Source organism: Gopherus flavomarginatus, chromosome 7 (genome assembly GCF_025201925.1).
Source record: "Gopherus flavomarginatus isolate rGopFla2 chromosome 7, rGopFla2.mat.asm, whole genome shotgun sequence".
NCBI classification, from domain to species: Eukaryota; Metazoa; Chordata; order Testudines; family Testudinidae; genus Gopherus; species Gopherus flavomarginatus.
In genome coordinates this window covers 19,073,627-19,099,935 of record NC_066623.1, presented here as the reverse complement: position 1 = coordinate 19,099,935, position 26,309 = coordinate 19,073,627, and the positions used below count along the sequence as shown (strand labels likewise).

At 42.6% G+C, this 26,309-nt stretch overlaps 2 protein-coding genes across 2 annotated transcripts in view; both read left to right on the top strand.

Moving 5' to 3' along the window:
- The window catches only part of JAKMIP2 (janus kinase and microtubule interacting protein 2), a 107,222-nt gene that overhangs the window by 43,810 nt on the left and 37,103 nt on the right, over window positions 1–26,309 (top strand). The window contains exons 2-3 of the mRNA XM_050962612.1: window positions 17,688–17,958; window positions 21,733–22,230. Coding sequence (XP_050818569.1) covers window positions 17,830–17,958; window positions 21,733–22,230 — 627 coding nt within the window. The 5' untranslated portion in view covers window positions 17,688–17,829. The remainder of the gene's footprint in view (window positions 1–17,687; window positions 17,959–21,732; window positions 22,231–26,309) is intronic.
- The window catches only part of DPYSL3 (dihydropyrimidinase like 3), a 196,319-nt gene continuing 184,698 nt past the window's right edge, over window positions 14,689–26,309 (top strand). The window contains exon 1 of the mRNA XM_050962665.1: window positions 14,689–14,694. The gene's annotated coding sequence lies outside the window, so the exon portion shown is untranslated. The remainder of the gene's footprint in view (window positions 14,695–26,309) is intronic.

The window sequence follows — 26,309 nt, the reverse complement described above, 5'->3', positions numbered from 1 at the left end:
TGAAACCTCACCCTCTGAGGCTGCCCCACAGGGCTGGATAGTAAAGCTGATAGCACACAGAAGCATCAATGCTTCCTTGAAACAGAGGGCAAGGAAGAAGCAAGAGCAATAGGAGAAGCAAAGAGAGAATTCAGTGCACTGGGTCAGGAGACAGTAAGTGAATCTAAGAGATACAGCGTGATCATGTATGTGCCCATTGGAGCCATTGACCATAGGCTGAGATGAGTCAGAATTGACACAGAGCCCCAGGGTTAAAATCAGAACACAACAGCAAGAAGGACTTTCCCCTCTGGGGTCTTTCTGGCACATTTCCACAAATGCTTGTACGGCATCTTGCTCAGGGTCATTGGTCTAGGAGTACTTGGAATAGGTCAAAAAAGGAGAACTGGCTTCATCAAAATCACTTAAGACAGAAGTCTAATGAGCCCTGAGAAAATGACCATGACAAAATAAAAAATTAAGTGACAAATGATGACAGTTTCCCTATTTGCCGGATCACTTATGTTTGAAACTGGAGACTACAAATCCTATATTCTGATTGACTGAGTAGAGTTCGATAAATTCTAATGATCTTAAGGACAAGGATAAGAACTTTGTTGTGGACACCCAGATATAGAGAGGAGAGGAGATGAAAACGCAAGAGTGTCTTATTCTTTCTGCTGGTGTGTGCACGTGTGTGCGTGTGCACACGTCTAAACAAACTCTGCTGCTATCTGCTCTAACACCGGGTGGGTATTTATGTATTCTAGTCCTAACGCTGTTCTCAATTTGCTGAAATGCTGAGCTGGCATTTTGGCAGGTACTTTCTTTCTTTCAGTAATCACAGAAGCACAGAAATTACAGATGGGAAAGGTCAGTTAGGTCCCATCTAGTCCTTCACTCATGCAGCAGTGTTGTTTTTACTATACTCTCAAATATTTTGACCAATCCTGTTTCAAATTACCTACCTGACAGGGGGTCCCCGTCATTCCCACCTGGACACTCTCCCACCATTAAGACCTCTTTCTTGATATGCTTCTTCCTGAATGATCCCTAATGTAAGTACCTGGGAAAGCTGACAAAATGGAATATCACATCAGTGCAAAAAAGGATTTGGTTGCCCTATTTTTAAATTGGCTATTTTTCCTACCTGACCCTACTCAGCTACTTCTTTTTGCATTCTGCCCTAAGCAGCATTTAAACCGCGTAATGGTAGCACTTCAGCTGAACACTGATCCTACAATATCTGAAATGAGGCACAATTCCTCGTAACAAGAGCTCCCTGGCACACATCACACCAGAGTAACACCAATTGTCACTTGAGACGCAAGCACTTGGATTTTCTATGCACCTCGTGGTGGGCCCCAGTACCCTGGGATACACATCCTGTCACATCTGTGGCTGCATTGTAATGCTGGCGACACCTCTGAAAGCCCTTTAGAATTGTCATCTCAGCAGAATGTAATTACCTTGAGTGAAAAAAACACTAAGAGATTTTGGATACCTCTGTGCCATTGATTGAGGGAGGGAGCCATTTGTGCATGTAACAGCCTCCTTCCATATGCACGGAGTGTGATCAAACTTTAAAGACCTTGGGCCTGATTCTGCACTCAGTTACACCAGTTTTGTAACATCATAATTTCAGTGGAGTCACACCAGGGAAAAACAGGATAAACTCTAGATCCTTTTTTACTAAAGGAGAGAATAATTCAGTTAGGTGAAAACAAATATTTTGAATATATATTGAGACTTTCACAAACGCCCACAAAGAGGATGCACAAATTGCTTGACTCAAAACATGCTAAGATTCCCTGTGAGGGATGAGCTCACACACCCCAGGATCCATTTGCTAAATTTGGGCTATGTACAGAATAATTTCAGATAATTACTTGTAGATTTCAACAATCATACATTGACAGAGACCCAGATGAGGCCTACTGATAATGTTGTTTAATGCTGTATCTTACCTCAGGTGGTATTTCTGTTAAAATTCCACCAGTCCTGCATGAAAAGAGTGTCCTTTTCTTTACAGGTACTCAATATTACTCAATTAAATTCATCCTGCCAGGCAGGAAATCCTCAAATGGTCAGGCAATTTAAAGGCCCAAGACTACCTGTGACATCCTTTTTATGTAATCTATATGTTCGTCTTGAATAGTTTCCTTTTCCCACTTCAGTTCCGCTTCTGATGCTCTGCAGACTTTCAGTTTTCTAGTCTTAGAAATGTCATCAAGGTCAGAATAACACTTTGTACATCACCTTCCTGGTATTGCTTATTTAAAATCAAGTTCCAGGGAATGCCTTTTTTTAAAGGGACACTGTCAAAATTGAGATCCTCAAAATGCCTCCCTCTTTTCCCAATCCACATATTGACCTTCTCAGATCTCACAAGCAAAGCAAGGTCATATTGGGAAGACACATGGCTGGCACCCTTCCTAGAACAGTGAGCTGTGCTTTACAAAGCAATGCTGCTGATGTGGTAGTTGGCACTCTTCTGTCTGAATCGACACTGAACCATTCTCCCAGCACAGTGGATGGCATTTGTTAAAGCGATGTAAAACCGAGGTCTTGACTAACCGTGATCATTAGTCGCAACTGGATATGGTGTTCTTCTTCAGCTCCTCTCCTAAACAGTTTTGTGGTTTTGATGTGCGCGTTTAAACAGCTGCTGCATATCAGATCAGAGGTGGTTGCATTTTAGTGATGGATAGCTGGATCTTCCTATGCTTGTAAAGTGTCTTTGAGATCCTTTAGGACAAAAGAGATTGTATGTATGTAGCTATAGACCCATTGAGCTAAATTGTGAGTAGTCATGTGAAAGTTTACTGGCAGCACGGAGAGAGGAGACAGTGCTTTCTCGTCTTGTGCACGTGCCCAGGAGGCTCTTCTGAGCCTCCCTCGCCCACAGGCACCTGATCATGCCAGGAGATACATGCCTGAAACTCCCATTGACCTCCTAGGATGATTGGGCATCTATGATGAGATATCTGGCTCTGTGAATATGGGGAAAGTGGTGGATGTGATATACCTTGACTTTAGCAAAGCTTTTGGTACGGTCTCCTACAGTACTCTTGCCAGCAAGTTAAAGAAGTATGGATTGGATGAATGGACTATAAGGTGGATAGAAAGCTGGCTCACCTGCTCACCCCATCCCCTGCTCACTCCATCCTCCCTCCCTCCGTCGCTCGCTCTCCCCGACCCTCACTCACTTTCACCAGGCTGGGGCAGGGATTGCAGTGCAGGAAGAGGTGTGGGGTGCAGGCTCAGGGAGGGAGTTTGGGTGTGGGATGGGTGTAGGGTTGGACTCTGGGAGGGAGTTTGGGTGTGTGATGGGGTGAGAGGTACAGGCTTTGTGAGGGAGTTTGGGTGCAGAAGGGGGTGCAAGCTCTGGGAGGGAGTTTAGTTGCAGGATGCGGGATCTGGGACTGTGTTTGAGTGCAGGGTGCAGGCTGTAGGCTGGGTCAGGGAGTTCGGGTGCAGGAGAGGGTCTGGGGGCCAGCACTTACCTCAGGCAGCTCCCGAAAGTGACCGGCACACCCCTCTGGCAGTGGCTTCTAGGCAGGGGGCCCAGGGAGTCTCTGCGCACCGCTGGCTGCAGGCACTGGCCCCACAACTCCCATTGGCCACAGTTCCCAGCCAATGGGAGCTGCGGATTCAGCGCTGGGTTTGGCGGCACTGCACAGAGACCCCCTCCCCAGGTGCCACAGGGAGGTGCCGGCCACTTCTAGGAGCAGTGCGGTGCGAGGGCAGGCAGGAAGCCTGCCTTAAACCTGCTGCACTGCCAGTGGCAGCGGCGGCCAGGGGCCCCCAGGCCCTTTTAAATCACCCAGGCCCCGGGCAATGCCCCACCACCACCCTAGTTGGTGGGCCCGCCTCCTGAGATCTCTTCCAACCCTAATCTTCTATGATTCTATGATTTCAAGGACTGCCAAAGGCTAGAACCAACAGCAGTGTTCAGTGGTTAGCAGAGCTAAGAGAGGATAGCAGGGAGCACACACTGCATCCTTTTAGCTGAAAAAGGGGCAGCCTCTCTCAGCAGAGAATAGGGTGACCAGCCGTCCTGATAAAATTGGGACTGTCCCAATTTTTTTACACTCACTCATCCAGGTCTTCAGCGGCAATTCAGTGGAAAGTCCTTCAGTTGCTGACAGTCTTCAGCGGCTTTTCGGCGGCGGGGACTTCTATCATTGGTGGAAGGTTTATTACCCACCGCCGAAATACCACCGAAGACCATCAGCGACTGAAGAACTCTTCGCCGAATTGTTGCTGAAGGCCCGGCTGGGTGAGCGTAAAAAAAAAAAAGCCCTCACACCCCCTCTGCCCCCCACTCCTCCCGCGGCAGTCGCGATATTTTCCCCTTACCATCTGGTCACCCTAACAGGGAAGTTTCGTGTGTACTAGAAATTCCAGGCTGGATTCTCCTCCCACATACACCCAGCGTAGCTCTACCAATTTTAATAGTGTTATTCCCAGTTTACACTGGTGTAAGTTAGAGTATACTCAGGCACTCAGATTTTAAATGTAAGGTTGCTGTTACTTTAAGGGATGGAGGTTATATTCGGAGTCCTTCAGCCTTAACAAATTCCCTTTAGAAAACAAAACATGTCTTGGGCAGCCACTGAATTATTTGAATGAGAAAATTCTGCTTATGCAGCAGAATCAATTCCAGGGCCTCGCTCCCTCAGAGTTATGATTGTTTGGCCTTCCACTCCAGGCAGTTCAGGAGGAAAAAAATATGCCTTGTCAAGCTGAAGTGCAAATTCCATCCTATTGCCTCTCAAGCCCACCACCACCACAGCAATATGTTTCTGCAGCCTGGCAGGCAGTGACAATTACCTCCATTTGTTTGTATGTAAAAATCACAATGGACGACAGGGCAGCCATGTGGGACATTCAATTCCTGTGTTTTCAAACTCTCCCTGATGCGCTTATTGTCTGATATTGGCAAGACTGCACAGCAATTTGTCAGCCCTGACACCAGGAGAAAAGAGGACCCAAGCCTTTCACAGACATCCACAAATGGGATGTGTGTTCCTTTTCGTCCAGATGTTTTCTTATTTTTAGCATCATTTTGAATGGAGACATCTGGCTTTTCCCCCCACCTACCCAGTACTTTTCTTTTGTTTGTTGTCTGGAAAACACTGAATTCTTGCAAAACCAGCTTTACCACGCATATCAGAGTCCTATCATGTAACACCAGATAATAGATCCAAATTCAGGGAAGCACTTAAGCACATACTTTGAGCACGGGTGTTTTCCTGATAGGGATGCTTTCCAGTTGGACCCCTAATGAGTGACTATCTTTAAGTCTTAAGCCCTTCCTTCTTCCAACCTAAAAGTTTATATAAACTCTCTGACAAAATGTTTATGTCTCACATTAATATTTAAGAATCCTATACATTCTCAGCCATACAAGGACAGGCATTGGCAGCCAGCAGGCCTACAGCACAGCAATATCTGACATACCAAAGCAGGCATGTAAGACCAGGGAAGTGCTTATAAAATTTTCCCTTATTCTATGTGAAAGCAACTACATCATGGATTTTGCATCTCCATATACTCTCATGATTCACAGTTACAAAATATCAAGGACCTTTTAAACACCTGCGGGGCGGCTGGAGCGGCAAATCAGGAAAAAAAAAAACTGCCAGGTGCCGGCAGCCAGGTTGAAGGGGGACTCCCTGTGCTGCAGACATGCAGCGTAGTGCATGCCTGGTCTAGTAGGGGGAGGGGGAGGAAGCGGGCGGAGAGAGAGAAGGAGGATGGCCAGGGCTTCAGTGGGGGGCTTGCCATACGGCCCCTCCCGTCGCACTGCCTGCTAGGAGGGCTCTGCACCGCTCTGGTCGGCTGGGAGGGAAGAACGCGGGCTGCCCTGCTGAGTTTGCTGCAGGGCACTCTCCTCCTCTGTGCCACCACCCTCTATAGGGCGGCCAGAGTGGAACCAAAAAGAAAAAGAAAAAAAAGGGCAGCCGGAATGCCACCCCTTGGAATCTGCCGTCCCACGCACGAGCTTGCTCAGCTAGTGCCTGGAGCCGGCCCTGTGCAAGGCATGCCCAAAGCAACTGATGTTTGAAAGGCAATTAGAGTGGCACTTTTTTCTATTCCCCCACTATTTTATTGTATGTACTTATATATCAAACCCTCCTCCATTACAAGAAAGAGATTAAGTCAAGCATTGCGAAGTTAGAAAATGACAGATCTGAGATTGCCTGGGCAACCTTATTTGCCCCCCCCCTTGTGCATATGCATCATGGTAAAGGCTTTAGTTACATAGCTTCACTCAGAGCACAGAATGGACAGTGTCACTTAGGGTACATCTACACTGCAAACAATACCCAACAGCCATGAGTAGTCAGAGCCCAGGCAAAGTGACTCAGGTTCATGGGGCTCATGTTATAGGGCCCGGGTCCTGAAACCAGCAAAGGGGTCTCAGAACCCAGGATCCAGCCCAAGCAGTAATGGCTACATTGCTATTTTTAGACCTGTAGCATCCGCCCTGCAAGCCCAAGTCAGTTGACCCAGGCTCTGAGACTCGCTTCCATGGCGGGGCGCGGGGAGGGGAGGAGTATTGAAAAGTAGTATTCAACTTTTTTTTTTCTTCTCATGTTCATTGTATGGTCCCATGTCCTATTTACTGCACACTACTCAAACCCTGTTCAAAAAAACAGAATTACTCATTTCTTCATGGCTTTTCAATGGCACTCATCACTGCAGTATCCAAGTGCTTCCCAAATAGTAATGGATTTATTTTCACAACACCCTGTGAGATTAGGAGGTATTAGTATCCCCATTTTACAGGCACAGAGAGATTAAGGTCAAAAATATCCACTGATTTTGGGTTCCCAATCTGAGAGACACATAACCTGATTTTTCAGAGCACTTTGAGTTATTTGCCACTTCATATGTCAAAGCTCAGCCTCCACTGACTTCAGTTGCAGCTGTGAGTGTCAGTATTGCAGATCAGGCCCCAGGGTCTCAAGTCAGACTCTCAAAAATGAGGAACACACTATTAGTGATCACCTGTGAGAAGTTTAGTTCAAGTGACTTGCCCAGCATCACACAGGAACTTTGTGGCAAGGGCACAGTTCTCCAGGGCACCATTCAACTTCCTTATGCATGAGATCATCCTTTCTCCCCGTGCATTCCCCTGCCTTGTTCATTGTACAACAAATGAAGACAGGGGTCCTACACTCAACATTCTCCTTTACTGCACCACACTGACTCATCCCTAGGACAGGTTTATCCTGTGCACTTAATGAGGCAGGGGCCCAGGAGAGAAGAGCATATGTAACCATGTATTTAAAGATTGTGTCATAATACATACGCATAAGGGAGCCCAAATAAGGTTTTCACTATTCAGGTTTCTCAGCACAGTCCCAGTTTCCCGCACCAGTCCCATTCTCTTCCTGCACATGTTCCCAATCTCCCAGCCAAACAATGAGCTGTTCCCTTCTTCCAACCCAGCTCCTTGTCCCTGATCCCCTTACGCAGCCAGTCCCAGTCCCTGCCTTCCTGGCTCCTCCTCCTCCTCCCATCCATATCTCTCCTGCTCCCAGCTTTGGGTAAGCTAAGTCCATGCACAACTTTTGCTGTGTAGACATACTCTTATTAACAATGAGGGTCTCACCCTTTACCTTGTAGAACTCCCATTCACTTCAGTCGGTGTTGGATGAAGTCCTAAATCACAAATGTGTCCTAGCTCGCAAGGTGGATTTCTACAACATCTTTCCTCCTGGAAGCCTGCATTCAAATACTGCTTGGGACCCATGGAGTTTGATTGCCTGTGTTATATGTGTAAACATAACAAGATTGGAACACTGCTGCAGTCTAGTTGTAGTATCAACATACAGGACAGTCTCAAGCTAGTCCATTGAGGATATGTGTCCATGTCACCAGCATACCATGCAAAGTGAAGCAATACATCTTTTTTACCAGATTCAAGTCAGTAGAGTCCCACAGGTATTACAGATCTGTATGCTTATGCCTTCATGGTACAAATCCACCACACTCTGTAGCCTTTTGGAACTATTATTTCTGACTGTCTTAACTTCAATAAGCCCATCAATTCTCCCTACATTTTGTAATTAAAAAAAAAACTCCAAACAGACAGAGGTAGTTGAAAAATGTTCCACAAAACATTTTTTTTCTGTCAGAAAATGCAGTTTCATCAAAATGGAAACATTTTGTGGGACCTTGTCAATTTTGACAAAATCTTCAACAGGAAAAAGGCAAAACAATTTGTTTAGACTTTTTCATTTTGTTTTCTGTTGTTTAAACATAATACATTAACTATAATTAAAATAACATTTTAATTATCATGATGTTATATTATCAAAATGAAGCAATTCAATATTATCCAAAGGAAATATTTTGATGTTTCAGAATTTTTCAGAATTTTTCTACCACAGTTAATTTTGAAATTTTGACAAAACAAATTCTGAAATGTCAGAATTCCCTGCAGAATGTACATTCCAATTTCCCCCACTTTATTCACGAACAATACTGTGCCCTTCTCTAATGACCCCTTTCAGATAGGGGATTAATTATCACCCCTTCTTACAGATCCAGAAATTGAGGCACAGAGGGTATGTCCATACTGCAGTATAAGACCAGTGTTCAAACTCAGGCTCAAGACTAACCCCCCTTCCATGTACTCACAAATTGCACTAACCTAGAGTTAGGACCAACAGGATGGAGCGGTTAAGTCTGAGAATATGCCTATATGGGGATAAAAAAATTCCAGTTAAGGGTCCCAAAGCTCAGGCTCCAGCCCGAGCCTGATTCTACACAGCAATTTTTAGCCCTCACAGCCCAAGCCCTATGAGTCCAAGTTAACTGAGCCAGACCAGCTGCAGCTGTGCCACAGGTATTTTATCCCCTTGTAGACATATCCTTAATCAAGCCCTATTCCTTTGCAGTGTAGATGCAGCCCCACTCAACTTGTGCTCTGAGAGTCCACCAAAAGTATCCCAGAATCCCACAGGCCAACTTTCTTTGTCCTCTGGACAGTCAAGTTTGGTGGACAGTCAAGTTTTCCCTCATTGCACCATGAAGAAAGGACTAGGGCAGCCACATTTTGGGAGAGCTCTAGGAAGTATGGGATATGGGCAGTTGGAGTTGGGCCCACATAATGCAGTGTAGATATTAGAGCCCCAGGTTGGGACCCAGGGTTCAACAATTCCTAACCAGAGGTTACAAATTTGTGTGGCTGCTCAAGCCATAGGTTAACAAACCCAGACTCTGCTCACTCAAGTTCTGTTAACCCTGGGCTTACATTGCAGTGTAGACATACCGAGAGAGGTTGAACATCTGACCAAAAGTCACAGAATATGACTGGCAAAGTCAAGAACAGAACAATATCACCTGATTCCTGTGATGTGCTTTAAGCCTACAAAGTTATTCATTCCTCAGTCCTCCTCACAACACAGGGTATAACAAGTGAGGCAAAGAACAAGTATGACAGCAGCTACAAGTAATGAACCCAAAGCTCCAGGGATAGTCATGTAATTTGAAATATCACAAGGGAGAGACACTGTAGGCCTAAACTGACCTCTAACTAATTTCCTGCCTGCCTAATGTTCTTAATTCTCTTTCCAATACCCTTGTAATATTTTTCATATTTGCTTTTTCCCCCCTCCAAAACAGCTACTTCTGCAGGGTTTTTTTCCTCTTTAAATATAATGTTGAATGCCAGCAGCTAACTCTCATATTAACTCTTATAATAAACAATCCAGTCGGAACGTGCAAGAGTAGAGAAAGAATTTTGATAAAGAAACCGTTCTTTTTCAGTCCTCTACAGGATGGTTATGAACAGCAGTAAGGAAATAAGGATTATTTTTTTAGATGGAAAGGAACCACCCTTTCCATTGTACTGTAGCCATGTCGTGCACCTCTGAGAATTTTGCCAGTTGCTGCTCATTTAGCAATAATTTCCTTTTTTTAGGCACATCTGACATGTTCAAAGCTGGCCCGTGAGAGAGATCATTTTCTTGTTATTGGTTGATTGCAGCTTCGTTTTGATTGCAAACTGCTCATGATGACAGGCTAATTGCCATTCTGGCCTGTCGGACGAGGAAAAAAGGCTGCCACAAAGGCAGCTTGGCAGGCTGCTATTTCACGCCCCGAATTATTCCTGCCCCACCATCCAGACTACTTTATGGAGACTACTTGGTGGGGAATAGAATGAATCAGATTTCTTTGGTTAGTGATGATTAGTGCAAGGCCATACGCTGTTACTTTGTTTGTGTAAAGCAAAAGGGGTTTCTGAGACTGGGGAAACAGCTGAGCTGCAGGTAACCAGGTTATTTCAGTGGCCCAATTAACAATGTTAATTTTGACTCAGCATCTCTGAAGAAACGGGACCTTGAAATATTATTTTAAGAAGGGAATTTTATATGCTGCAAATACAGGAGAGTATTTCACTCTCAGATTCATATGGTGGGGCTTAGCCTTCCGGATGTGTGCAGCACTCCTATGGATATCAATAGGACAGCTAAGCTTGTAGGGTGAGCATAATATCACGGGCAAGCCCAAGATGTTCTGAGAGAAGCACTTTGACCATGCTAATTTAGGCCCCAATCCTGCAAAGATTTCTGTGCATGTTTAACTTTACACATTGTGATTAGTCCCATTACTCACCGTTGGAGCTGTTTGAAAAATGGAATTTCTGTCCCAGGGCTTTGATTCGGAGTACCATGATGCATTGCCTTTCTGGAAGACTTGCTTTAGTCACATACAAGTTATTGGGCTCCATACAGGAGTAATGGGATGAAAGTCTATGACCTGTATTGTGCAGGACATCAGACTAGATGATCTAATGATCCCTTCTGGTCTTAAAAACCTATGAATCAGTGGTATGTTATAGGGCAGTGAAATGCGAGTCAGGATTCAGGTTCTAGTCTCATCTCTGTCACTGACTCCTATATAATCTTGGACCCACACAGGACAATTTTTTTAAACTTAGTTTCCTAAAGTTAGGCACCTCAATCCATATTCAGGCACCTATTTACGTGGCCTGATTTCCAGAGGTGCTGAGCACCTGCAGCTACTATTGACTTCTACAGGAGTTATGGAAGCTCAGCACCTCTGCAATCACTTATTTCCCCATCTTTGCCCCAAAATGTGAATACTAATTCTTGCCGATCTCACACGGCTGTTGTGAAGCTTTGTTAATTAATGTCTGCAAAGGACGCCGAGATTCCCTGATGAAATGTGCTGTGGAAATATAAAGTGTTGCTTGTAAGCTTGTCAGGTATGTTTTACTGGTGATCAATACAGTAATTCAAGAATTAAAAATGATCAGAAGGCCTGATGGCTTCCACGTGAGGCACATTTAAGGAGTTGTGTTGCAAATGGGACCCTTTGTGTGCATTATTTATATTAAAATGCTTTACCCTGTAGCTCAGACTTTACATGCAATGTTTCATCCTGTTATCGATGTTAGCATTTCAGCTGTAAACCCCTGAAACATAGATCTTAGAATGGAAATGCTGACAGACGAACTGTAGAGGGATTTAGGGCTCCACTACAAGAAAAGGTGCTAACAGAGGGCCTTGGATTAAACCATGTGGTACACTTTGGGGTAAATTAAAGCACTGTATGATAGGCTCATCTGTGGCTATACATTGAATTCGGCTGAACAGGTAATCAAGATGATGTCTGAGCTGGTTAATACAAAGTGGTGACCTTACTGAAAACATGAATGAGATCAATGAAAAGAGCAGCACAGACAGGGTCAGTCAGGAGTTATGAGCTAATGGGATTTATCAAGTGCTTTAACTCTTCATTTCAGTCTCCATCCCTGCATGGGATGAATTGATGCCTGACTAGAAGTTACCTACAATTTTGTCAAAGTCCAGCTAGTGAGCAACTGAGAGACAAATGACTCAAGATTTTTGACAAAGGAAGCATTGGACTGGCCTGTGATTAAGACCTGTCCTATCACATTTTCTTGTAATTGGGTTTGGACAAAGCTTGACTCTTACTTATTCTTAATCTCATTGGCAGAGATTGAAAGGTGAACACCATCACACAGCATCCTCTACCTAGCATTACATTATCACACATGCACTCTCATTCTTTGGGACAACAGGATGCACATTTCTCTAAACTGAGTTCTGAATTTGCACTCATTGATTTCATTGACAGTTTTACCTGAGTAAAAATTGAGCGAAGACCTAGGATTTGTCTCACTCATAATACTGTACACCTAATTCAATGAGACCATTCAAAGGCAGTGGGTCCAAAACACCAGACCTTTATCGGGAACATAAAAGCTTAATGTCAAAGAATCTCAAAGTACTTTGTTATGTTAATTATTTAAGCCTCACAACTAGACCTGGGCAGGAAATAGTTTTCTTGCCCTGTGGATGTTTTCAAGAGTTTGAAGCTTTTTCCGATCTTGAATAGGGATGGAAAGGCAAAATCTCAAAAATATTCACAAATCAATTTTTTTTCCATTTCAGGTCAGTCAAAACATTTCATTTCAATAATTTCAGAATGTTTCATTTTGATTTTAACCTTTATTCTTTTTTAACCTTTTTGCCCAGTCTAATTAGCTTAAATTTTGAAATGAAAAGTTATTCTGACCTGGAAAACCTGAATTTTTCACTTAGAAAATGTCAAAATGAAACATTTTTGACCATTCTGAAATTTTTTCGAGTTGGGAAATTCATCGAACCCACCTCAGATTTGCAAATAGCTTCAGTTTTGATGAATTAGCATTTTTGATGAAAAAATTACTTGTTGAAAAATTCCCAACCAGCTCTATTCACAATGCCTTTGTGAGACAGGTTATTATTATTATTATTATTATACCCCTTCTATTGATAGGAAAAGCAAGGCATAGAATTAAGTGAACTTTCCAAGATCATACAGTAAAGCACTCAGTTGAAGGGATGGGAAAAGAACACAGGAGTCTTTATCAAAATCCCTGATCTAACCACAAGACCACATTGCCTCTCTTCAGAACTGCCTTTGATCTGGAGAGGTCAGTATTAACCTGGCTCATGTTACTGTAAATTTTCTTAAGTGCTACTGCAGACAGACAGTCTAGCCACAAGGTTATCTGCACTATGTATTCAATAGATATTCTTAACTACTTTTGTGGATTAGACTATAGCACAACTCAACACCCTAAATCTGTCTCTGCATTAATAAAACAGTGAAAGTGAAATTCACCAGGGTATCAGAATGTTTGTATCAGAAATGCTGCTACTTCTCTTTTACAGGCACTGGTAGTTTATTCTGGACTTCTAGCAGAGCATGTGACTATCACAGATTATGTATCCAAGGTCTCTGAAAATTGTCCCTAGGGTGATTAAGACAAGAAAAGGCAACAAGTCACCATTGAACGCTAAGAATTTTGTGCAGTTCAAGTGCTAAACTGTGTGTCTGCATGCCCCAAATATCCATGTAGCCAGGGATATTTCAGTTATTCTTCAAAGTGAATATCAACCAATATCATTATCAACCAAACTGTTTCCACCACCAGTAGGCATGCCAGCTAAATCAAATTCAGAGAAAGGCTGTAAAGTGGACAGAATGTGGCTGCTTGCTTCCCAGTGCGTTGTTACCTTTGCTAATAAAATAAATACTATTTTATTGCAGGTAAGGTAGTTTCTGAATGTTATTCTACTGCAGTACTTCTGGAGTTTGAAATCCCAGTTACCACTTATTATAATGATCTGTTTGCAGGGAAAGGAGTGTTTTTAAGTATGTTTTGGTTTTACGGGTATTGCACATTTAAAATTCCATTTGTAATAGATCAGGGCTGCGAGAGGATTTAAAATGATTTTTCTGAGCCGGAGACAATTATAGTCATTCTTTCTTTGTGTTTTCCTATTGTAAAGTAAAAGACTCCTCTCTGTGAATGCCCACAGACCACTGGCTCAGCAGAGAGGCAGCTGGAGGCCACAACAGATTTTAAAAGATGGAGATAAGCAGAAGCATGTTGGAGTGTAAGGCTCTGGCTACACTGGAGAGCTTACAGCGGCGCAGCTGTACCAATGAAGCTGCACTGTTGTAAGCTGTCTAATGTAGCCACTCTAAGCCAACAGGAAAGAGCTCTCCCATTGATGTAATTATCCACCTCCAACGAGCGGCAGTAGCTATGTCGGCGGGAGAAGCTCTGTCCACACCAGTGCTTAGGTTGGTGTAACTTATGTCACTCAAGTAGGCGCCTCACTCACACTCCTGAAAGATGTAAGTTATACCAACATAAGGGGTAGTGTAGACATAGCCTCAGATGAAAGATCTTGGAGAGGCCAGCAACACAATGGGATTCTCTGCAGGAGGTCTGGAAGTTGCTCGCAGCATGTTGGAAGGGTCCGGGGCCTGTTACATGTTGAGGGAAGATCATGGGAGTATAATGGAGCTGGACACCTGAGGGAAGAGAGATAGATCTTTAGAGCTAGGTCTCCACGGAGATGTAAAACTGCAGGCACTCTTAACCTGTGCTTACAATTGCACCAGTTTGTTGTAGATACTTCACCTGATTTGTGGGAGCAGAAAAACAATCCCAGAGCACTTTTTATGACAGTAATAGAGTTAAAATAAAAAGTTATCAAATTCTGAATACAGTTGAAGAAATTGTGATCAGCTAATGAGTATGGTGTGCCCACACTGATAGGCTAAACCCATCCAACACATTGTTTTGAATTATATGCTCATCTTGATTTTTTTAAAGATATAACATCCGTCCATCCCAGGATAACAGTCTTTGGAGAGATGATAAAACAGCACATGCAAAATACCTCAGCACTGTAATACTTCATTGAATATGTCCATTGTGCTGCTAAGAGTTAACACTGAATCCCAAGATGAAATGACATATCCTTTTTATGACCTTCCTTTTGATAGTCGTGTACCTTTCAATCTCTGAAGATCCATATTTTCCCATTCCAGAGAGAAAGTTATTAGTGTGAAAGATGTCAAAAATAAGCAGTACTTTGCCATCTGGTCATTATTTACTAAGTTTACTGAATCTAGTAAGGATGTTACTAAACCAGCTAGCGTAATGCCCATTAAGTCTATCAATTGTTAAGAATCCATAACATGCTACTGATCTTACTAGTGATTACAGTCTTGGGACACAATACTCTACACACTTACTTCAAGACTCAGTGCTTACTGAGATCCATTGACTTCAGTTGGAATTTCCCACAGTAAGCACTACACACAATAGTCAGTTTCGGAAGGATTCGGCCCCAAAATACAAATTCAAAGTTACTCCATGAAGTAACCCTTAGCAGAATTTGGCCATAGGAATTGCAATTAGTTAACGTGCTTGTAATTTTTGTATTAATACTGATTATATGAGTGTATTGTATTACTGCTATACTGGATTTATATTCACTGTCATTGCTTGGGTCTTGTATATCCAGTTCCTAATCCATTATGAAACAATCTTATAGACCCATACTTTCAAGTAAACTCAGCCCTGTGGCTGGTAATAATGCTTAGCAGCATTTTAAGATTTGTAAGCAAAGTAAGTGGCCAAGCCCAGTGCATTAGCTAAAGCTTCTGTTATCTCAGCAGTTCAGTGTGTCATAGCAGTCTCTGTAAATTGCTTGCTAACCAAATGCTCAACCCATGTTTTTATCTGCATAAAAAAGATATAATGAATATTTGATAAACCAATAGGGAGGAAATTAGCCCTTTGGAGGAGACTAGGAATTTATTTTGTCATGCCTCATTTTAGATCCTCTCTTTACTTTCACATTTCTAACCTCAAGTGGTGCTCCTGTTGCAGTTTAACATGATTTTCCTTGCTGTGATTCCAGCCTGCTCTATCTTCATACACAACAGCTAGCAGGGTAGCACTGAGACATTCCATCTGTGTAGCAATGATATGTTTAATCATCATGCTTTATGCTTTCAAGCTTAAGTATCCAAAGTATCTCATTCCTCAACTAAAAGCATCCATCTTTTACAGACTGCTGCCTTTCTATGGGAGGCTGACCTTAAAGTACCTCAGCACACCACAGGGCTACTCCTGCAGGACTGTACTCAGTGATGCATGCCAGCTGCAGTATTATTTGTGTTTGAGTCATGAGATCACTTTCAGCCAATCAGAACTGAGGTGGGCTCAGAGCCTCTCCTACCCTCCGCTGATTAGGGTTCTGTAGTAGTACAGCCAGTGAAAGTACTTCCTACTGTAACTGCAGTTCAGGTCTTTAAAACAATCACTTCCCTGTAGGGAAGCGTCACCTGTGAATTTTTAATCTATTTTCTTTCCTGCTTAGCTCGTAGACTGTTTTATTTCTCCAGCTCAATCGCTTGCATGGTTAATCTTGAGAAAGTTCAGCCTTTGTTTAAGCCCAAGCATGTCTCAAGGTATTAGCATTCATGTGTCATCGGCAGTCAAGATTTTCACATTCTTAACCATTCCCGTCTCCTTAGCCTCATTTTCTGAGCTTGAGCTGGACATTATAATGTCATCCCTGCTGTGCTGCATTACAACACAGATGATAAGAATGGGCCAGTTATACTATGCCGCTTCCAGAGTAGATTTTCTTTCATAATATCCACCCACTCCTATAACAAGCATGAGTCTCAATTTACTGTAATCTTTGGGCTCCACTCTGATCTCAGTCACACCATTGCAACTCCACTGGAAACAATGCATTGGTGTAACTGAGAGCAAAATTAGACCTTCTGTCTTCTGTTTTGCATAGGCATTGTGCAGGAAATACCGGCTGGATTCTGACCTTGGTTACAATAATGTAAGTCTAGAGCAACTCTATTGATTTCAAAGGAGTTACAACAGCATAACTGGGAGCGGTATATGGAAGCTCAGTTAAAATGGAATTAGAGGATGACATTTTCAGGGTACATTTCATAATATACAAGTGGAAATAAAAATTAACTCAAGGTAACAAGAAAGAATGCTAGTTTTTTGACTGCATGACAAAATTACTAATGCTTATTGGGTTATTTCCCCCAAAAGGTGTCAATCACCCTTTGGAATCGTAGTCTTTGTCTCTGATTCATCTAGAGAAGTGGCAGTGGGACTACCTGTTCTCCAGTACCTATGGGGAAAGTTAACCCTGGTCCTTGAACAGGTGACCAGGAGAAAGGATACACAGGGGAGGATGAGAAACACAGCCAGTACACATTCTGCTATGCTAGTCCTGGACTTCTCCAGATCACCAACCATGTTAATGTGTATGTTGGTTTTGTGCTGTGAACAATTGTCGTGTAGGACTTGGAGATGCTAGGGACTTAATGGCCGTGGAGCTGGCACTGCCAGCATGCCTATGAAGGTAGCCATCCCAGGTCAGGATAGAGACACTGATTGATGAGGCAATGTGGAGGATGCTTGTTCTGCTGCTGCCAATGCTGTGCTTATTCTGCACACACCTCTTTATCCAAGGCTTTGAATCAGTGGCAACTACCAGAACTAAAATTATTTTTAAAAATCTCTCTCTTTGCTCAGCTACAAAAATCCTTATGAAACAAACTGGCTCCTACTTCTTTGCGGAATGCCCCCTGGAGAAAACGAGAGGGAGAACACAGCTTTGCAAGCCATTAGGCATGCCAAGCTCACACATAGCAATTTGATTGTGCTAAAATCCCCCTTGCAAGTCTCTGGACAGAGGTCATAGTGTTTGGAAAAAAGAACTATTGTCTTAATGTTTTGTAGCCACATGAACCCTTGTGATGCCACTGACCCACTTACAAATAACAGTGTGTCTTATTTCTCGCAGGGCTTCCAAAGCGGCTGAGGACAGGACCTTAAGGAATGTCACACAGTAGGTGCTGAGACAACTTGCACTGAACAGAACAAACAAAGATGGCAGTCCCTATTTGAAAGGAATTAAAGGCGTATACTCTCATTAGGAAGAAACAATGTCAAAAAAAGGACGTAGCAAGGGCGAGAAGCCTGAGGCACTGATTGTTGCCCTGCAGGCTGCTAATGAAGAGCTCAGGACCAAGCTAACAGACATTCAAATTGAGCTGCATCAGGAGAAATCGAAGGTGAGTGAAGAGTCAGTATTAAATGACAGTATGTGCAAAGGAGAAAAAGATCTGGAAAAGCTATATAACAGAAAATCAAGGCAGGCACATATTTTTTTAACCAGAAGACAGAGCCTGATTCTTCTGTACTTACACCATTTTTATCCTGACTTCAATGGAATTACGCTCTATTTACAAGGGGGTAAGTTAAAGGAGGCTCAGGCCTATGAAGAAGTTTGTTGACCTCAAGATCCTGGCTGCATTCCAAGTAGTGAGATTTATCCTGCCACTCTTAAATTTGGTGTTAGTCCTGTGACTGCTATGTTTTTCATTTGTTATCTCTGCCTACTGTGTAGTGTTGCTGTGCATTCTCGAAGGACTTATTTTGGCCACTTCAAAGAGGGCTGCATTTCACTAGTGAGTGAAGTGCTCCATAAATATATAATGTGTGATTCTGTGCTGTGCCTCTAAGGCTATGTGCACTGCATTATAAACCCAGGTCTATGGCACCCAGGCTTGTGGTACAGGTGTTTCCTAGTCCACACCTGAACTTCCACTCTGCATTAAAATTGCTAGAACCAGGTCTCATAATCATGCTAACGCATCCATGCAGCACTTCAGAGTCAGACCTTCTGACTCTGGTTTGCTGCTTGAGCTGCATGCACACTGCAAACTGTCAGCAACTGAACCCAAGTCACAGTGGGACTCTGCCTCTGAGCCATCCCCGAGCAGGGTCCTCAGACCCGAGTCCTAAATGCTTGCTTACCCAAGTCAGACTAATCTGTATATGGACAGAATGGCGGCTTGGGCTCAAACCTGAGTCAGAGCCTCAGTTTAATGTGCAATGTAGACCCTACCTTTAGGGGGGGAAGGTCCCCAAGGGGAAGGGTCCCACAGTTCAGGCTCCAGCCTGAGCTGAACATCTACAAAGCAATTTTTAGCCCTGAAGCCCAAGCCCCACAAGCCTGAGTTAGCTGACCTGTGCTAGCCACAACCATGCTGCTGGTCTGACAATACATGGGTGCTCTGGAGTCTCCAGTGCATTGCCAGGTGCAACTCAGAGTGTTGCTTTTGTCCTATAAAGTCTTATACATTGAGAGCTAAGTGTCCCTTGGAGGCTAGTGAGATAGTGGCCCTCTTTAGTTTTACAAGGTGTTCTTTATGAGCAGCAAACAACAGAAGTCCCATGTTATAGTTGTTGTTGATTTCTTATCCCGAGTACTGAGTTTATGGCCAATGCTGCCCAGATGCTAGCACTCTGAATCTGCCACTGAGCCACAGCAGCAGTTTCAAAGGGCAGCACTTAGTGATGTGGGGTTTTTTTCCTGTTGATTGTCATTGAAACCTGTGACAGAAATTCTTTGACTGCTTCACAAATAAGCATGGCCTCGGCAAACAAACCTAGGCTGGGCTGCTTGTAACATCTAAAACTGAACAAAACCATCTTCCATCGGGTCTTTTATCGTGAAAGACTTTCTTATCCATATATCAAAGCTAATGGCAATCTCAGAGGCCCATCGGCCAGGTGAGTGGAAATCAGTTTCTTTAGTTGTAGCAGAAACAAGATGAAAGAACTAATAGACAGTTTGGGGTTATCTGAAGTGCTGATAATCTCTAGGGGTGTTTCTCCCCTCACCCTCCAGTGAGATTTATAGCCATTAATTGCAACCCATTTTAACATGGCAGGATTTGCAAGCAGCAAGGAAACTGACACAGTCGTTCTTTTGAATTCATCCTGCATCTCAGACTTTTACAGCAGGCTGATCTCAGAACCTGGAAAGGCACAATAGTTTTTCAAGCCTTGGCACTGATGTCTTAGCACACAGGCAGGGATTAGCTTCTCTTCTTAGGAACCATAGGCTGGCCGCCAGGAACTTGAAGCCATAGTGAGTTTGTCTCATGCTTTCCACTTCATTTTCTCACTGACCCTCTCTGTCTTTATTTCCACTGTAACCCTAGGCTAATAGTACAGTAGCTCCACTATGGTATGGTGTTAGCTGTCAGGGAGGGCTGTAAGCACTCAGCCCCTTTGAAAATCAGAGCACTCGTATTTTGTGCCTAAATACAGAACCTGGTGCCTAATTTTAAACACCCAAGTTTGACAACTTTGACCTGGGCTGTTGAAGAGCTTGGTGCCCTAAGAACGAAATTGAATATGAGTCAACAACATGATGCAGTTGTCACAAAGGCTAATACCATTCTGGGGTGTATTAACAGGAGGGTCATATGTAAGGGTTGGGAGGTAACTGTCCCACTCTGCCTGGCACTGATCAGGCCTCAGTGGCAGTACTGTGTCCAGTTCTGGGCACCACACTTTAGGAAAGATGTTGACAAATTGGAGAGATTCCAGAGGAGAGCAACAAAAATGATAGAAAGTTTAGAAAACCTGACTAAGAGGAAAGGTTAAAAAACCTGGGCATGTTGAGCCTTGAGAAAAGAAGACTGATGGGGGGACGTGATAACAGTCTTCAGATATGTTAAGGGTGGTTATAAAGAGGACTATGATCAATTGTTCTCTACGTCCACTGAAAGTAGGACAAGTAGTAATGGACTTAATCTGCAGCAAGGGAAATTTAGGTTAGCTATTAGGAAAAACTTTCTAACTCTAAGGGTAGTGAAGCTCCAGAATAGGCATCTAAGGGAGGCTGTGGAATCCCCATCACAAGAAGTTCAAAGAACAAGTTGGACACCTGTCAGGGATGGTCTAGGTTTAGTTGGTCCTGCCCCAGTGCAGGAGGCTGGACTTGATGACACCTCAAGGTCCCTTCCAGCCCTACACTTCTATGATTCTATAAGTTGTTCACTGGATTTTTTTTGAAGAAGCCCTCAGAAACACACTGCTCAGTTTTAGGATCTGACTAATACTTGTCAGGATAACTTTGGTGACCTGAAACTGAAGTGAAACTGGACTTTTAGGACTCTTTTCCCCCTTGGAGATATATTTTGGTTGAGAATATATCTGAGACCACTTGGGGACAGAATGGAAGAGAAACATGTCACCTCAATGTATATTGCATACAGCATTCTCTAGCTTTAGCATATCCCATCCTTTAAATCAATTATGACTGTAAGCAGGCACCACCGTGGCTCCTGGAGGGCTTTCAACTGAGGTAGTATTTTATTAATTATCATTATTATTATTGATTTTTTTATCTTTCCTTGTCTTTCTCACTTTAAAAGGTTTGCTCACTCTCTGATTCTTTATGGTATTTTTTAAAGGAAATTGCCACGGGAGTTTTTATCATTTTTAAATCCTTCCTTTCCCTTCTTACGGTAAATAGTAAGCCTGTCTTCTTCAATTCTTATTGAAATCTCTTTCTTCATCAAGTTACATTCCTTCATTGCATGTTCACATGAGTTTGATTTGTAGGGTTGCTAACAAGCTCTAAAATGCACATACAAGTTTGTTGGATAAGGTTAATGAAGATTATTGGGTTGCTCTATTCTTGCAGGGTGGGTCGTTGCACAGGCAACAGGCTTCAGTCATTTGTTTTAATGAACAGCAGTGAAGTACTTGTGTTGAGAAAAAATATGTAGGGACAAATGCTGAAGTCCTCACTGAGGAAAAGCTCCTAATTAAGTTAATGAGACTTTTTGCCTGAGTAAAAACGGGATAAAGTTGAGTAAGTCCTTTTGGATGTGGCCCATATTTTGTCATACTGAGGGTGTTGCAGGAATCGATGAGTATCTCAGGTGGCTTCCTGCCCTAAGTTGCAGGAGTGTAGAGGTACTTCAGATGGGCATGTTTTCTAACATGTTTCTGGCAGTTGATTTTCTTTTCTTCTCAACCTGTAGGTCAGCAAACTTGAAAGAGAAAAGATTCAAGAAACTAAGCGGATCAGAGAATTGGAGCAACGCAAGCAGACTGTGCAGATCACTGAACTTAAAGCCAAACTCCATGAGGAGAAAATGAAAGAGCTGCAGGCAGTGCGGGAGAACCTAATCAAACAGCACGAGCAGGAAATTACTCGGACAGTTAAAGTCAGAGACAGTGAAATCCAGCGCCTCAAGTCAGCACTGTACGCTTTACGGGACGGGAGCAGTGACAAAGTAAGGACAGCGCTGACTATTGAGGCTCGTGAAGAGGCCAGGAAACAGTTTGACTCCGAGCGCCTTAAACTTTTGCAGGAAATTACTGAACTAAAATCTGCCAAAAAGCAGGTGGACGAGGCCCTTACCAACATGATCCAGGCCGATAAAATCAAGGCGGGTGATCTTCGGAGTGAGCATCAGTCCCATCAGGAAACCATCTCTAAGATCAAATGGGAGAGTGAAAGGGATATTCGCAGACTGGTTAGTAATCTCCCTATGCACCAAACAGCTGGGGTGACTCCTTACAGCCTTGTTGATTTGCCTCTAATGCTGATAGGTTTCCCGTTCAGGCAGACCCGGGCAGTGCAAATTAGTTTGCAAACAGATTAAAATACTCCCAATTACCACATCTCTCTCGGAATTAGGTGAGATGAAGTTGCTGGGAGCTGCTGATGTGAGCTACTCACGGGGCTACTAGAACCCAGGAGGAAATATGCTAATGGTATATTCTGTAACAAATTGATAGTTTGTGTGTGTATAAATAGATATACACACATGCACGCACACACACACCACTGCCGCCCTTTCTGGATGGAATCAGAGCTTCTCCCTGCTATGGCCCTATATTGCTAACAGGAATTCTCTTTTAGCTCAAGTGGTAGGGGCCTGTGCTTTAGAAGTAGGAGGCTCTCACTGGACTCGCTGCAGAAATATTATACCTGCCATCTACAGCAGGAGACATCAGTTGCTTCTGTGCTACCCATGGCCACTCAAAACTTCACCACACCAGCTGGAATAAGCCCCAGATCTTCCTTCCCTGAAAACACCAGTCCCCAGCCCTTGTGTTACAGGAGAATTTCAATGTGCAGTATAGGGCGTAAAACATGCAGATTTATAGCTTTACCAGACTAGTAGATGTAACAGCTTTGCCTGGCTTACCTCTTTCTATTAGTCTTTCTGTTCTCCCTCTGCTCGCCCATGTGTATGTCTTTTTCAAACATTCTGCTTAGGGGAAAGTGGAGTTCTCCTTCCAGCTTGCAGAGCAGCAGCAGTAGCTCTATCACAAAGAAGACTGGAGTGATGTTTTTCTCTGCAGTGACTTTGTCTTTCTAGCAATCTGACACAAAATTAAACCATCTGCACTGCAGGTGCTGGGTGTTTTAGCTAGAAGTGGGACTGAACAAAAGCCCTCAGCTGTACATCCCTGAAATCCAAACCCAGCTCTATCAGACTCTGTCTTTGCAGACATGATCAAGATCCTGCCTTCGGGCTAGTTTGTGCCATTGAGCCATTGAACTGTGTAGGGAGCTGTGCAGCCCCAAGGGACAGCTCTGGGATAGACGATGCCTCAGAAGGCACAATTCCTAGAAGAGTGCCAGGAAGTGCAAAGGGAGTGTGTTGGGATCCCTCTCCATGCTCCTGGTCCTGCCCCCCTCTATAAACCTCTCAGCCTCTTTTGGGCACATTACACAGAGTTCGGTGACTGACTGTTCCTGGTTCTTGCCCAGTGTGTTGACAGAGCGAAAAGGCTTCATGTGCTTTCCTTCTTCTACCAGCATTGTCCCAGTCACCAGTGCTAAGGCCAGGCACAGTCTGGCACCTAAGAGTGGGCTGAACAGAACCACTGGATCCAAACACCCCAGAACTTGGCCGGGGGGGTGGAAATCTAGATCCAGATTTGGCTGCTGAGGCCCATCCGTAATTGTTAATTATATGCAACATAAAATCAAATTAATCTTCAGAAGCCAGCAGAATGCAATGTGAAGGTCTCCAGCAAAGAGGAAATACTGGTTTTTGCCACACTGCGGTTTCCTCCAGATATTCCAAGAGGTTTCCTACATGTTACTAAATCTCAGGTTTGTATTTTCAACAGTCAGAGGATTTATCGTGCTGGCTCAGAATACTGGACCATCAATTTCCTCTATCAGTGTCCAAACCTTGTGCTGCAGAAGAAGATGGGAACAAAAAGCCATGCACCCAGTCAAATGCACAACACTAAGCAGCACTTAGATATGCTGGCGCTAGGTACTTCATTATTTCAGATTAGATAGATAGATAGATAGATACTCCTCCTAACCTCTGTACTGATGAGCTTAGATCCCAAAGCCTTAGCTTAGCTGTGTACAATTTCTACCATTTTTATTATTGGCCATAAAATTAATTTATTAATCATTATTATTATTATTATTAATTAGGGCAGTCAATTAATTGCAGTTAACTCACACGATTAACTCAAAAAAATTAATCGCGATTAATCGCCGTTTTAATTGCACTGTTAAACAATAGAATACCAATTGAAATTTATTAAATATTTTGGATGTTTTTCTACATTTTCATATGCATTGTATTCTGTGTTGTAATTGAAATCAAAGTGTACATTATTTTTTATTACAAATATTTGACCTGTAAAAATGATAAACAAAAGAAATAGTGTTTTCCTATTCACTTCATACAAGTACTCTAGTGCAATCTCTTTGTCGTGAAAGTGCAACTTACAAATATAGATTTTTTTTTTACATAACTGCACTCAAAACAGTGTAAAACTTCAGAGCCTACAAGTCCACTCAGTCCTACTTCTTGTTCAGTCAATCGCTAAGACAAAGAAGTTTGTTTACATTTACAGGAAATACTACTGACTGCTTCTTATTTACAATGTCACCTGAAAGCGAGAACAGGCATTCACATGGCCTTTTTGTAGCCAGTTTTGCAAGGTATTTACGTGCCAGATATGCTAAACATTTGTATGCCCCTTCATGCTTCAGCCACCATTCCGGAGGACATGCTTCCAAGATGATGTTAATTAAAAAAACAGTGCATTACTTAAATTAATGACTGAACTCCTTGGGGAAGAATTATATGTCCCCTACTCTGTTTTACATGCATTCTGCCATATATTTCATGTTATAGGAGTCTCAGACAATGACCCAGCACATGTTCATTTTAAGAACACTTTCACTGTAGATTTCACAAAACACAAAGAAGGTACCAATGTGAGATTTCTAACCAACCCAAGGTTTAAGAACCTGAAGTGCCTTCCAAAATCTGTGAGAGACGAGGTGTGGAGCATGCTTTCAGAAGTCTTAAAAGAGCAACACTCTAATGTGGAAACTACAGAACCCAAACCACCAAAAAAGAAAATCAACCTTCTGATGGTGGGACCTGACTCAGATGATGAAAATGAACATGCATTGGTCTGCACTGCTTTGGACTGTTATTGAGCAGAACCCATCATCAGCATGGATACATGTCCATTGGAATGGTGGTTGAAGCATGAAGGGACATATGAATCTTTAACGCATCTAGCACATAAATATTTTTCGATGCCAGCTAAACAGTGCCATGCGAACACTTGTTCTCACTTTCAGGTGACGTTGTAAACAAGAAGATGGCAGCATTATCTCCGGCAAATATAAACAAATTTGTTTGTCTTAGTGATTGGCTGAATAAGAAGTGGGACAGAGTGGACTTGCAGGCTCTAAAATTGTACATTGTTTTATCTTTGAATGCAGGTATTTTTTGTACATAAGTCAACATTTGTAAGTTCAACTTTCGTGGTAAAGAGATTGCACTACAGTACTTGTATTAGGTGAACTGAAAAAATATTATTTCTTTTGTTTTTTTACAGTGCAAATACTTGTAATAAAAAATAAATATAAAGTGAGCACTGTACACTTTTTATAACTGAAATCAATATATTTGAAAATGTAGAAAACATTCAAAAATATTTAAGTAAATGATATTCTATTATTGTTTACCACTGTGATTAATCGCATAATTAATCATGATTAATTTTTTAATTGTGCGATTAATCACAATTAATTTTAATCACTTGACACCCCTTATTATTATTATACATTAAATTTAATCTAAAAGGAAATTGGAATTCTAGTTGAACTAATAATATACTTGCAATGCCCCAAACATGTGTTTGCTCCATTAGTGTCAAGAGAAGAGTTGTATTAGATATTACATGATTTCTTACTGCACGTTGTGGTTATGTCTCTGTCTGCAGTTGCTACCTACCAACTTTTTTAATACAAATGATAGTATGGAAAGATTTTAAACAGTGGAGGGGAGCAATGTTCTCTGCTTTAGTCTTCATGGTGTCATCAACAGTTATAAAAACAACACAGAAGGTCAAATTCAGTGCTGGGGCAAGTGGCTACAACTCCATTGGCTTCAAAGGAGTTATGCCCACTTGCAACAGCAACAAATTTGGTCTGGAAAGTTGAATTCACGATTTGGCAGGTAAGCACAAAGGAATAGTGATTTGAACATTCAAATTAATTCTTTTTTCATTTTTAAATTGGTGGGCTAGACCCTAATCTGGGGTAGATCAC